Source organism: Centroberyx affinis, unplaced genomic scaffold (assembly GCF_046629955.1).
Source record: "Centroberyx affinis isolate AG114_WGS23_722 - 3 ecotype Tasmania unplaced genomic scaffold, CSIRO-AGI_Caff_v1 ptg001796l_1, whole genome shotgun sequence".
Lineage (NCBI taxonomy): Eukaryota > Metazoa > Chordata > Actinopteri > Beryciformes > Berycidae > Centroberyx > Centroberyx affinis.
Window position 1 is genome coordinate 93,392 of NW_027280186.1, and position 14,938 is coordinate 108,329.

The 14,938-nt window shown below is 38.1% G+C and overlaps 1 protein-coding gene across 1 annotated transcript; it reads left to right on the forward strand.

The window, feature by feature from the left end:
• The first annotated feature begins 5,908 nt into the window (after positions 1-5,908).
• On the forward strand, positions 5,909-12,446 carry LOC139652421 (uncharacterized). The gene is made up of 5 exons (XM_071529498.1): positions 5,909-5,975; positions 7,577-7,871; positions 9,399-9,553; positions 9,998-10,277; positions 12,296-12,446. The coding sequence occupies exons 1-5, from the start codon at positions 5,909-5,911 to the stop codon at positions 12,444-12,446; spliced, it is 948 nt and encodes a 315-aa protein (XP_071385599.1).
• Positions 12,447-14,938: the final 2,492 nt, after the last annotated feature.

Below are 14,938 nucleotides of genomic sequence, written 5' to 3' on the forward strand. Positions count from 1 at the left end.
TCACTACAAACAACGTGAGAATGTTCACTCTGCTTATTGGTCAGATGTGTCTGGGGCGGGAGCCAGAAAGTAAATACAGGAAGAAGGTCCTGTGTTCTGGACTAGCGCACATTGCTATGCAACATGGAGCAACGGCAGAGTTGGCATTTGCTCATAACTGTTTTATCATTATCTGGGCAATATACCAGGCAAAACTGTACCAGCAGAAATCCGAATGCAATTCGAGGAAACGTCTTGAAAATGCTATACTGGCTATACCTGGCTATACCTGGCTACAGGAGCCGTTTAGCTCAAACTTGCAGAGTAAATTGAGTACACCTGGTAGTTGGGTCGGATTGAGGTCGGATCACGTTCCCACCACAAACGAACCGCTCCAGAGTTCATTTGGGACCGGACCGAGACCACCTCCTCTAAAGGGTCTCGGTGCGGTTGTTTTGGTCCGCACCCGAGTGCGATTACTGTGTTCACACCTGCCCAAAGGAATCGCACCAAGGGGGGAAACAAACCAGAGTCAGATTTAACCGGACTAAAAGCGCAGGTGTGAAAACGCCCTTAGAATTCCCTCCCAGAGTCCAGACAGAGTCAATAAAACACAGGTGAGAGCAATCAATTCACTGTTCGACAGCATTCCTCCTGTGGGGCAAGGCAGTCCCCAGCTATTCACATCACAGTACTTACAAGCCACATTTGCATTTAAGTAACTTTATCGTAAAAAGTTACTTGGATGCAAATTCAAGTAAGTATTCAAAAAGTTACTGGGATTCTGGATACTGACAGAAATTATTTGCAAATTTCTAATACATACAGCACATTTTAAAAAAGCCACAAATTGTTTTGACTTTGGCAACACTGCTGAAAACAGCAAAGAAATGTATCCGTGCTAATTTTTGTAATTATTTCCTTTTGGCAGGAAAGAACCTGCCACTCCAAGGAAAAACCACACAGTCATCATTGTATTCAGTTGGCATTCCACATAATGTCACTGAAGGGAGTCATGTCAGCAAATGGGCACAGGCCTCCTGCACTCACACACAAAGTGACGACAACCCCTGGTGGTGACTGGACCTGCGCAAAACCCATAACGTGTTTTCCATTAGCATAACCAACAATGCTGTTGCACCACAACAACTCAATGGATCTGAGATCCGCATTGGAAATTCCTTTGAAAACAATGGCAACACCAATCCCAGGTAGTTTATGGGTGAATCAATAACTAGTCACTTGTATTTTGTGTATGAAAAAAAGTTTATTAGCCTAACTTGCTCTTTGATAACATGTCATGGCTGATAATGGAAGTTACCCTTGACATTTGTTTTCATAGTTTATAAAATGACAAAATGACAAACTTGGCTTTCATTTGTGCTTCTTTTCAACACAACATATCTTCATCATTCAAAATGGCGACGTCCTGGTCACAAGCCCCACTTCCCTAACTTATAGGCGACTGCCGATTGTAGAAAATGTAAACAAATTGCATTTCCCTTTTTATTGTTAACCTCAAGGGTACCATGCCCCAACATTAAAATCACAAAACACCTCAATTCAAAAGTCTAGAACAGCATTTTAGAGATTGAGATATATGGTGTTACTAATGAATGCTGTGTTGAAAAGTAACACAACTGTGTGTTGTGCCAAATTACACACACTGGTGTGTTGAAAATGAGACATCTGCTGTCCATTTATTCAACTAACCTATTAATGAGTGATTTCTGCGTCCTCCGGTAGGTGTGTTGTGATGTCACACATCGCTGCAGATTTTACCAACACCTTCGAGTGTAATGGGATGGAAGGTCGCTATGTCAATATAGTCATGCCAGGAGAAGAACAGGCTTGCCTGACCCTGTATGAGGTGGAGATGTACAGCTCAAGCCTGGAGCCTGGTCTGAGGAGGTTCAGAAATGTATTACAATCACATTTTACATTGTACGTATTTAGCTGATGCTCTTATATAGACTCACACTAATTGCAATACTAGATTAAGCTTCAATTCCTACATTGTCAACATTAGAAACAGTCAATAATAAGGAGTGTGACGGTCAGAGCACCTTGACAGTAGATGTATGGTGTAGTATGGCTAGTTTGAACTTGGAAGGTAGCTATGCTAACTCAACCAATCACATCTTCTCTGCTGCCAGAGCAGCTCTGCCACCGAGAAATATTTGTAGTACTAAAACCCTCTGAAAAAAATCTGCCCAGTGTGATCATATATGATATAGAAGGGATAGGGAAAAGAAATATGAGCCATAAAACCACATGTATACAGTAGCCTACTTGTGTTTTGCATTTGTTTGGTTTATGTTTTTGTGTTCTAATACTGTTGTTGAGTTGTCTTTTGATTCAGTTGAAGATTTTTGTTTTTAATATTGAACTTATTGTTTCTACACACTGACTGCTGCTCAGTAATATTTATTAGCTGAAATAAAATACAATCATTGAAAGAGCCTGCCATGTTATCATAATTATTGGTCTGGGTCATTGGAGCCATGTTTTTTTTATGTCCTCAATCAACCTGGGTAATGATTGAGCTTTCTAAGAGAGCTGTAGATTTGCTTTAAATCTACAGTAGTTTAAATCCTTCAAAATTACTATTTGAAAGGTTAACATTGTGCACAAGACTGAATAAGGTGTGGATCACTGTATACAATGAAAATCTTGGAAAAAAAGAAAGGCTTGGCACACTGAAAAATGACTGACACTATTGTGATTGAGGAATATTTAACTGATCAGCATGAGGATACAGATGTTTCAGCATAAAGCTTTCATCAGTGTAAAGGTGAGAAGAGGCAACAACCTCTATGTATAGAAGCTAGTGTTACACTCCTAATTGCCAGTCAGTGCAATAATGTATTTCATTATTACAAAATCTGAAGATGTTATTACATTATACTTATTATGTTAACAGTTTTTATTTTCTTTTGGACTAATTTAGAGGGAGATTTATTACATTTTGACGGATTATTATAGTATACGGCAATCATTACATTTTTGGTTGCTACATGCCGCAATGTTGGAAGAGAGACAACAAAGCAAAAGATTGCAATGTTATCTTTGCTTCCTCCTTGAAAAAATGAAGAAAATGCCTATTTTTCTGTGCAGTGCTGTGTTGAGTATTCATTGAAATGATCCTCTTCCCTCTTTTATAGCATTGTTTTTAGCATTGTACCATCACACAGAAATTATACATTTTCTTTGGTCAGGGACATATTGTGTATATGATTTGCCTGGCACCTTATCATGTTATCATGTTCCGGTAATACACTATTCTCTATAATCAATCATAGCTTATCTTTATGATTATTGGTTGATCCGATCAGGAAGTGCATTCTGAAATTTCTTGGAGATTTTCAATACTGAGTCTTATCTGTTGTCAACAACAGCACGTGAGACATGTTTCTCCAAACAAGAAGTATAAGGCAAAAATAAATTTCACATACAGACATATTGAAAGTGTTTGCACCATATGTATTACATTTTGATGGATTATTATATTATAAGGCAATCACTACATTTTTGATTGCTACATGTTGGAAGAGACAAAACAAAAATAAAGTTTATAAATAAATAAAGCACTGTTATCTTTTCTTCCTCCTTGAAAAAATGAAGAAAATGCCTAATTTTCTGTGCAGTGCTGTGCTGGGTATTCATTGAAATTATCCTTTCCCCTCTTTTATAGCATTGTTTTTAGCATTGTACCATCACACAGAAATGATACATTTTCTTTGGTCAGGGATACAGGGCCTTATATGATTTACCTGGCACCTAATCATGTTTAGGTAATATTACTACTCTCTTATCAATCATAGCTTATCTTTATGATTACTGGGTGATCTGATCAGGAAGTGCATTCTGAAATTACTCGGGAATCTGTTGTCAACAGCAGCACGTGAGACACGTTTCTCCAAACAGGAAGTATAAAGCAAAAATAAATTTGACATAAAGACATATTGAAAGTGTTTGTACCTTATATTGTTGCAATGTACATTGTACCAATGCCATATTGTACTGTGGGCAGAATAGCTTTCCTCTCTTGTTTGCTTGTGATGATATAGGACAAAAGATTGTTCTGCCTATTACAAAACTAACTGATGGTACTGACTGGTCTTTGTTTCAAAACACTGTCATGTTGCAAGACACTTTCTTCTTACAGTGAATAGTAGAAATAATTTTGTTCATGTAAAAGTAGCCCACTTTGTAAATAGAAGGCCTAGGTTTTATTCTATAAAATGTTATTCCAGAGTATTTTGAATTGAGTCATTGTATTGGCAGTGGTAGCTGAAAGGTTAATGACGGAGAGGTTGAATTGGTTTGAATCCCAGAACGGCTGTCAAAGTCCCTTGAGCAAGGCATTCAGCCTCCCAATGCTGCACAGTGGATTTACTGGTGTGAGTCTAAAGCAGGAGTCTGCATGCTCAACTAACCATCCCTGTATAAATAAAGCTTTGCACACAATGAAATTGCATCATTTAGTATGGATCAGTATACTAACATCTACAACTAAATAATATTTCTTGTTTCCTGGAGTCATGTTTTGATTTTGCAACAACCCCTCAGCCCTTAAATGTCATACCTTTAGCCTTTGGTATTTGTTGTTGAGAGTGATGGTGAGGTTGGAAATTACTGGGTGAGGAATAAGTGTAAGCCTGAGTGTAAGTAGTTGCAGTGTCATTTAGTGTACAGTAGTGTGGTGTAATGTAGTGTAATGCAGTGAATTTAAGTATAAATGGAGTGGTTTATTCAAACTCTGGAGCGGTTACTCCTTTAGTTTGGTTTGTTTGGCCACGTGAGAACAATACCACTCAAACTCAGAGTTCTGGGATTTACTGTTGAGCCTTCGGGCGGTGTTGTGGACTCAATTTATGATCTGTCTCACTATCATCAAAGTTGCCTATCCCTCATCTGGTTAACAACCAAAGTATGCCTTATCTAAATGCAGATAAAGCTCTCTGTCGTCATGATGAGACTTGCGCATAAATACTCTTTGTGGTTGACATGGTTTGTCAAATTGCATTCATCAGACTAAACAGTGGTCCTTACTCTTCTTAGAGTTCATTCAGCGTGTCAAGGTAAGTGTTTGTAGCCTTGGGAATAGTTTTGTCTGAACTTGCTTTCAAAACCACAATCTGGAGGTTTTTGTGCCTATTAGTTATAGCTACATACCCGTAGATTGTTGTTCCTTGTTGACCAGTAGATTGTAGTTCTTTACATCAACAACTACTGCTGGGATGCCCCTGAGCAAGGCACTAAACAAAGGTTAAAACAACTCAGTAGTTACTGGATCTATATCTTACTTTAACCAGTCAATTTTCTATTTTTACAGATAATGTTGTAATTGACATTTATGGTACCTATTCGCTAGTTTCTCGTAATTGTTTTTATTTACACTAAGAGATATAAGTAAGTCAGTGCTGTCTGTTAACTGTGTTGTTCTGCTACCCAAAGTATTAGTGCCATATGCAATGCTGGGAAAACAAGCACTCAGTATCACTACAAATCACTATATATCCGTTAACAAATTCTTACCTGAAGTTCATCATTCAATATAGCCATTAGCCAATATATAGAGGATCCAATACTGAGACCCGTAAGCTTTATATATACTGTATATACTGTATATGATTAGGTTTGTGCTGTAAAAAAAAAAGTATGATTTAATTTTCTAATCTAAACTGTCATTCATTTTGCAGCAGTAGGCCTATGTGTCTTTTTTTTTGTTTGTTTTGTTTTTTTCATTTTCATGCCCTTTGGACATCTGATTTTTGGAACAACACCTTATTGATGAGAGGAACCATTAGTCCCCAGATGTGTTGCTAACCCAGGATAAATTTAACACGCTATAATGATTACAATGTAAATTTCTTCAGTGTAAGTCTTCTAATGACCCTCTGCCTTGTCTGTCTCAACCAGAATAATGAAACACACCACAGCTTTCGTTTTGCTGCTTCTCCTGGGAACATGCATGGGTTCCATCAGTTCAAGTAAGTATGATCTTGTAATATTTATGATGTCTTTGCTATAAAATATCACCTTGTGTAGCTTTCAGTACCAGAGAGCTCTAATCATGGCATGTGATTGATTAAAAAATACTATTATACTACTATGACATGCTATGCAGTTGTGTAAATCTCCTAGCAACTACAACTGGTGCTGTCATGGAGGTCAGTTACAGAATTGCCTGTGTGCATATAATGGCTAAGTATATAATATACAGGTTAGAAAAAGAGAGGGATATGATAAAGATTGTTGTGGTGTAGATGTAGGTCCATTCTGTCATGTTATAAGTAAAAGTGAATGTCTGATATGGTAGAACTGTTTCCAGTAAACTGTCTTTAGCTCTAGCCTGTACTCCAAAACTCTTTGAGTATTGGTGGGGGGACTGGACTGCCCATTGTTACGACGGCCCATTATTCCGAAACCCCAATAGTCCGAAAAATGTCCACCCCATTGGACCGAAAGCCCATTTGTCTGACAGCCCATTATCCCGGAGGTGGTTGGGTTGAGGCATGGGGTCATTGAGGTTAGGGTTAGAGCAAGCTTATGGTCAAGGCTGTCAGAAGCCACGGTTGTGGATGGAGCCAGGCATGGAGTTTTTGGACTATTGGGGTTTCGGAATAATGGGCCGTCGGAACAATGGCATGGCACCATTGGTGAAGGGTCGCTTCCAGAAGACTCGACACTTAAGACTCCAACAAGCTCAAAAGTCGGGTCGCCTCTAAACCAATAACAAAAATAAGCAAACTCGAATCTTGGCATCTGTTGATACTACTTTTTAGACATAATATTTTTGTCTGTGTCACATATTCCTCATGCCTTTATTGGTAGACAAAGTTGAATTTATTTAGAAATGAAAAAAAAATTACAAAAATCTGCGGGTTCTGTCTAAAAAAGAAACAGCCCCTCGAGTAGGGATGGAATCAGTACATCACTTTGAGCATTAGCTGGTCTTCAGATGAAAGCATGAGGTGTGTAGAATGTGTTTGTGAACCTCCATGTGTCTGGTAGCTATCTCTTGTCTTGAATTTTGATTCCTTTTGCCAGTCATAAATTTTGCCTTCCTTGTAGTCACGGATGTCCCTTTCATATTTCTTTCGCTGTACTCACTGAGATGATTTCTGAAGTTATCAATTGAGGAGGCAAGTTTAGCTTGCAGCTGGGCATACTCATCAGTTTACTCATTCTCATCAGAGAGCCCTTGTGACTAACTACTAAAACTACTAAAAACAGTATATTAAGAAAAACTTGCGCTGTGGCCAATTTTAAAAATTCCAACGGATTTGTGCTAGCTATTACTCTTATTCTAGCTATTACTTTGAGTGCTCCAAAGGAAATTTTTAATTTCCGCGGATATTAATGGGTTAAGGATCTTAGTGGGAGTGCTGAAAGCTAAAACTGTAATATCCTGTTAGTCAAAGGAAGACCACTTCCACACACTTTATTATGGCAAAACTTGGTCTTACACCAAGTTTTACAATTATAAAGTGTGCTGAAGCTGTCTTCCTTTGACTAACAAGCATCTTAACTCAGAAAACAACCTTCCATTACTTTTTTACGTGTATTTCAACTTATGTCTCATTCACAGGAAATGTGGCCTTGCGTGGAAGAGCAACCCAGTCAGACCTCATCAATGAACCATGGGCAGCCTATGGTGCTGCCTCCAATGCCATTGATGGAAACCGTGAATCTAATTACTTGGCTGGATCATGCAGCTGTACTGACCAACAGACCGACCCCTGGTGGAGAGTGGACCTGCTGGACACCTACGTTGTCACCTCCATCACCATCACCAACAGAAGAGACTGCTGTGAGGAAAGGATCAACGGGGCAGAGGTCCACGTAGGGAACTCTTTATTCGCAAATGGTGCCGCAAACCCAGTGTAAGTGGATATGAAGACTTATGAGATATCCAGCATTTGAAAAAAGTGATAGCTACTCTTCAAAGTTTTTTTTTTTACCTTTATTTATCCAGGGAAAGTTGACTGAGCATCATTATCTTTTTTAGCAATGCCCTGACCCACATTCACACCTGGCCAGTACAACCGTCTGCTGCTGAGCAGCTCCATAGTATAAATGACTAAAATGACAATCATTGTAACCCTTAATGTGTTTTACTTTCATGGCAGCAATAATTTGAGAATATGTGCTAATTTTTGAGCCTTGTGGTTGTGAATCTAGAACATTATTGATGTTGTCTGCTTAGATCTGCTTTGGGGATCTGAGGTAGCACAGCTAGTGCTGTTATACAATAAGTGGCTAAGGAGCTATTCTCCGTTCATCCATACATGTTCATTTTCAACTCCGTCCTGCTCCATATTCACACAGATCCATACACTCACACCTGGGAGCTGCCCAGTATAACCTCAGTTTTCCACTGGAACTATTGAGGGCTTTGTGTTTTGCTCATGGGTACAATGGCAGCTGTGGAGGAAGGAGAGACTGTTACTCACATTTCCTGTCCAGGTTTTCACAGTTCGTCTGAGGAATCAAACCTACAACCTTCCCGTCAAAACCCTGTTTCTTTAAAGGAAGTTCACCCAAAAATGCAAATTTTGTCATTCTCTACTCACCCTCATGTCAGTTGGAACACTAGTGAAGTCTGTATGTCAATATAACGCACAGGGAGTTTGCTAGTGCTGCTCTGTAGCAGCATTCTCCAAAACAACCGTGATTGGAGACAGTTTCTGTACAGTTCCAAAAAGGGCAAAAATGACCATAAAATTAAGCAGCATAATCCAAGTGTTTTGAAGCCAAAAGATTGCACTGTAGGTCCAAAAGTCCAATATTTACCTCATTAGCCTATCTCCTAGATTTTCCACAATTGTTCTACACCATGCCAACCAGCACTACAGTAGTATACAGATGTTGTTTTCAAATGCTGTCAGAAATATTGTAATTACAGGTAAATTGTGCTCGAATTACCCAATAAATACAAATGGGAAAGTCAAATTTTACGTGATGCCCAAGATGCCAAGCGGTGACATTCTCATCTTTCTTTAACCTGTCGGTGCCACGCAACTTTAGCCAATAAACTATAAATTAAAATATCAATTACAAAGCTCTCCAAGTGGGGAAATCTAGGAGATAATGAGGTATATATTGGACTTTTGGACCCACAGTGCAATCGTTTGGCTTCAGAACACTTGGATTATGCTGTTTGATTTTGCTGTTTGTTTATGGTCATTTTTTGCTCTTTTTGGAACTCTACTCCACTCCAGGAGTTTTGGAGAAGGCTGGTACAGAGCTGTGCCACTTAACTCGCTAAGCTATACTGACAACAAAATTCACCAGTGTTTCAACTGGCATAAAGGTGAGTAGATAATGACAACCTTTTGACGACTGTTGACCCCCCAAGTACTGCAGGTATAACATTAATTCATGGACTGCTTCCTCTCTCTCTCTTTTAGGGTTGGTGTTATTTCTCAAATCCCAGCAGGCAGGTCTTTGACTCTGACTTGGAGCAGAGGTGTGGAGGGGCGTTATGTGACTGTGGTTCTGCCTGGTTTAAACAGGATGCTTACCCTCTGTGAAGTGGAGGTCTATGGGTACCGTGCCCCAACTGGTGAGAATTTGAGCTGTAACATGTATAGACTATTAGTTAATGCAATTAGTATTGATTTTCTGCCAATCAGTAGATATAGATATAGAAGTCATAAGATGAAGTTATACAACTGAATCACAGTCAACTTTAAAAAATTTCATTTGTATTAGAAATTGTAGTTAATCCTACCTTTACTCTGCATCCTACATTATTATTGCAGGTGCAAAATAAGCAAAATTTCTTCTTAAATGATTCATAGGAGAAATGAATTGCCATATTGTAACTAAAAAATTGTATCTCCCTTCTATGGGAAATTAAAAGTTACTGGATTCTGGAGAGTGACAGAAAAGGATTTGCAAGTTTCTAATACATACAGTGCATTTAAAAAGAAAATGCACAAACTGTCACGACTGCAAAGAAAACGATGTATTTGTGCTGATTTTTGTAACTATTTCCTTTGTGCAGGAGAGAACTTGGCACTCCAAGGAAAAGCCACACAGTCATCATTGCATTCAATTGGCATTCCATATAATGCCATAGACGGGAATCGTGCCAGCAGCTGGGGACGGGGCTCCTGCACTCACACAGGAGCCGACTTGAACCCCTGGTGGCGACTGGACCTGCGCAAAACCCATAAGGTGTTTTCTGTTAGCATAACCAACATGGATTCTTCACCACAACGACTCAATGGAGCTGAGATCCGCATAGGAAATTCCCTTGAAAACAATGGCAACAACAATCTCAGGTATGGGTGAATATATAATGAATGGACTCATGTCACTTGTTTTTTGTGTGTGAAAAAAAAGTTAATTAGCCTAACTTGCTCTTTGATAACATGTCAAGGCCGATAATGAAGTCACCCTTGACATTTGTTTTCAAGACATAGTTTACAAAATGCCTATCACATTTTTAACACACCTGTGTGTCTAGTTTGGGACAACACATCTGTGCTACTTTTCAATACAACATATCTTAATGATAACATGTATAGACATCTGAAATACTCACAGTCACAGGGTTAAGTGCTTACTGAAGAGCACCCCAACTGTTAAGGGAGGGGAGAACTCTTTCACTTTTTCCTTCCAAATTTTCCCAGCCAGTGTGAGGATTCAAAATGGCGATGTCCTGGTAACAAGAGTACTTCTCTGACCTCTAAGCTACTGCCAACTGCACAAAATGCAAATTGAAGTACTTTAAAAAAAAAAAAAAAAAAAATACCAACTTTACTTTTCATTGTTAACCTCAAGTCTACTCCACCCCAACATTAAAATCACAAAACACTTCAATTCAGAGGAACATTTTAGAGAATAAAACCTATAGGCCTTTCAAACATAATGTTGTTATCAGGGCCGTGCACAGACTTTTAGGAGGGCAGGTGCCCAACTGTGATAAAAAAAAAGAAAAAAAAAGGGCACCCCCCTTCTGCCCCCCGGAAAAAAAATCCACCACAAGTATCAACTCAATTTAACTTATTATTTTAGAACTTTTAGAACTTTCTAAACGTTCACAAAAACTGAATTTAGATTAAATAAAATGAAAGATGCCTTCATCCTCCCATTTCTCTCTGACTCTCATCCTCCTCTCTTCTACTGCTGGTGATCCAGCTAGATAATGTTCTGCTGCCTCTTGCTGAAGCCTGAAGTTCCCTTCCTTTCTGCCTTTTTATTCTTTCTTTTCTTGGCATACTGTGACCAGAAAATAAGTTAATGTCAGATTAAATCATTTTTATTATGCAACAAGCCACATGCAACATCCTGTATGAAGCTAACTATCTAACAATGTTTCAGTTTTACTGACATCCATCCACCCATGTATTCATTAATTTCAGCACCTTGAGATTACATTGTATTTAAATTTTTTTGGATCTACAAATAAAATTAGTTATTATTATCATCATCATTATTATTATTATTATTATTATTATTAGGTATTTAGCTATGTATTCATGTGACAGGGATAATGTAGAGTAGGCCTACTAGTTCTATTTTAACGTTTGGCATGTTTGCTAATGGCTATACAAATAAATTGTATTATTATTGTTAGGAGTTTAGAAGCAAATTTAGAAACCAGAGAAGCCCAATAAGACCCATTCAGTCAATCAAAACTAAAGTATTTACATGTTATATATTTGTTACAAACAGGGATGTAACTGAAAATAACTTAAAGTTACTTTCAGTTGCTTTTCAGCTGGCAACAGGTAATTCTGGTCTGTTGCTAAACAAAATAAAGTTAATTGAAAACTAGGGCTGAACAATTAATCAAAAATTTTAACGAAATCGCAATATGGCCTAGTACAATTTTTAAATCGCAGGAGGCGCAATATTTGTGAAAGGCGAAATGTATGTCAAAATACCATTATAAAATAAGATCCCTGCAAAAATCACACCATAATCATTTTAATATGTTTTTCAATGAAAATGAGAATAATGATGTAAAAATACGCTATGCGCCCCCAAGTTCGAGTAGGAAAGGACCAAACCATTTCACAGAAATAGGAGGGGGGGCTGTCTGGGTGGTTACTTTTATTTTTTTACATAAGCAGTTTTGAACTGACAGCTATGCCAGTGTTTTTTGTGTCAAGGGCTGGCTGGGGGCACAAACTTAAAATTTAGACTTGGCCAAAAAGGGCAGTTGCAATGGAAACCACAAGGGGAGGTGCCCAAGCCCTTGAGCAACCCCCTCCCACATCTTTCTTTTAGAGTGTCTATTTATTCAACTGACCTATTGCTGAGTTGACTAAGTGATTTCTGCTTCCTCCGGTAGGTGTGCTGTCATCTCACACATCACTGCAGGTTTTACCAACACCTTCCAGTGTAATGGGATGGAGGGTCGCTACGTCAACATAGTCATTCCAGGAAGACACGAGTACCTGCACCTGTGTGAGGTGGAGGTGTACGGCTCAAGTCTGGATTAGATATTAGGAGGTTCAGAAATGTATTTAAGTATGTATGTAAGGCAATTGCAGCTCTGCCTGTGAGAAATGTTTGTAGAATTAAATTCCAATCTGTCCAGAGTGATCATGTATGATATAGAAGGGATCGTTTTTTTTGTTTTTTTTGTAGATAAACCACTAAATAATATTTGCAATTTGTTCTGTTTAAGTAGAATACTATTTTATTCAACAGGGAGCCAACAATGGTATAGTGATAATGATGCTGTGCATGTACATACTGTATGTCTACTTGTGTTTTGTATTTGTTTGGTTTATACCTTATTTTATAATGCTGCTGTAGAGTTGGCTTTTGATTCAGTTGAAGATTTCTGTTTTTAATATTGAACTTATTGTTCCTACACTTCTGTTGCTCAGTAATATTTTATTTTTGCTGAAATAAAATACAATCATTAAAAGAGCCTGCCATGTTTTCCTTTTCGTATCATCCTTATTGGTCTGGATCGTAACATGAATTGGAGCCATGTTTTTTATGTCCTCAATAATGATTGTGCTTTATCTAAGAGAGCTGCAGATTTGCTTTAAATCTACAGTAGTTTGAATCCTTCACAATTACTGATTGAAAGGTTAACACTGCACAAGACTGAATAAGGTGTGTACCACTGTACAGAATGGAAAATCGTGGGGAAAAAAGAAAGGTTAATCTAACACGACTGAAGTAAAGTGTATGAACAGGACACAGTCAAGGATGTGTTATTTTCAACATATTTGTGTGTGCGTCATCCACCATATCTGTCTCCACAGCTGACACCATACTGAATTCCATGCTGGCTGACAGCACATTGTGACTGAATACTGAATTCATATTAGTAGTTAATTTGTATAAGTAGACACGGGTTATGATTGTAACGTTAACGCCTCTTCCTCTCTGATCTTTTCCCCCTCTTTTATAACTTGATTTGTACAGAAAAGATGCATTTAATGTGTTTACTTGGCATCGACTTGGAGGAAGGGCTGATAACATTGCAATATTTCCTTATAAGCTTATCCTACTGTTACATTTATCCCAAGTCACTCTGGAGGAGAGTGCCAGCAAAATGCCTTAGAAGGTAAATATAAAGTGTAAAATCTGCAGCCACACTTCCCTCCAACCCACATTGGATTAACACTGAGACAAAACCAATTTTTTCCAACCTCATGTCATCATATCTTTTCACTGGTGGATTAAGAAAAAAACAAAACATCTGGGTCACATATTGATAAAGGAAAATTCTTTTGGTGATGGAGGTTTCCTGTGTGAAAGCTTCTACACTGAGGACGGCCTCAGTGCAAAATGATTATGCAGAGTTTAGAATCCACATGTTCATATGTCAGACTTTAGGATATTGATCAAATCACTGTTGAACTGCACATCTGATTTGCAAAGGATTTGCAAGTTTTATATACCTCTCTTTCTGTAAAGGATTCACTTTCATGATGTGTTAAAATGGTAAAGATTAACTACAGCAATGGACTGTACAATGTCTAACGATAATACAAATTTGTCATTTATTTGCATGATTTCATGATAAAAAATAAAGAGGAATTATCTTTATTCCCTGTACTTGATATTGATAAGGAATCATGGGTAGTTCTACACAGAGAAACTCCTTGGGATTGATTGTGTTGGGATTGATGTTGTGACTGTGGTTGAGATAGTGTGAACAAGTTTAAGATTTTGTATATTTTTTGGATTGTACATTGGGATGGTTATCTGATGAGGTAAGCACTTGAATATGGGAACCATGTTGTCTTATGTTTGTTTTTCTAATAGATATAGTCACTGGTCAAAAATGGCTTTGGCTTGGATAGATTTGCAACACTGTGAGTAGAAATATGTTACTTGATTAGTTGGTATTCATATTCATTGGTATTCAGTAGTAGTTGTAACAATTGGTTGTAGTAGCAGGCTAGTAGTAGCAACAGCAGCAGGTAATAGTAGCAGCAGAAATAGTAGTAGTAGTAGAAGTAGTAATAGTAATAGAAGCTGTAGAAACAGCAACACAAACAATTCAGTTCACATAGGCACAAGACAGGCCTTTTAGAACAACACAGACAGTATGACACAACACAGTGTTTCAGCAGCATCACCACAAATGAACAGCGACCAACGAAACAGAATATGGTCTAGTATAGACAAGGTGGTCATTGTACCATGCACAAGTAGGCCTACAGGTACAACGAAACTTGGACTTGCGAGGTCCCAAGAGTACAATGCACAGGTAAAGAAAATAGGCATGTAGAATAACAGAATATATACCAAATAGACAAATAGCATCACCCTGTAGCAGTAGCTCGCCCATGTAGCTAACGTTATATGTGTGAATGGAAACTTGAATACTAATTTAATGATAAAACACTGATCTGATAACAAGCTAGCGATGCTCAGGGGTGAATTAACTGGCAAATCGGGAAGTGGTCAGCGTTGTTCAATGCTATATTATGCTATATTACCACAGCTGTGAAGAATGTAGCTA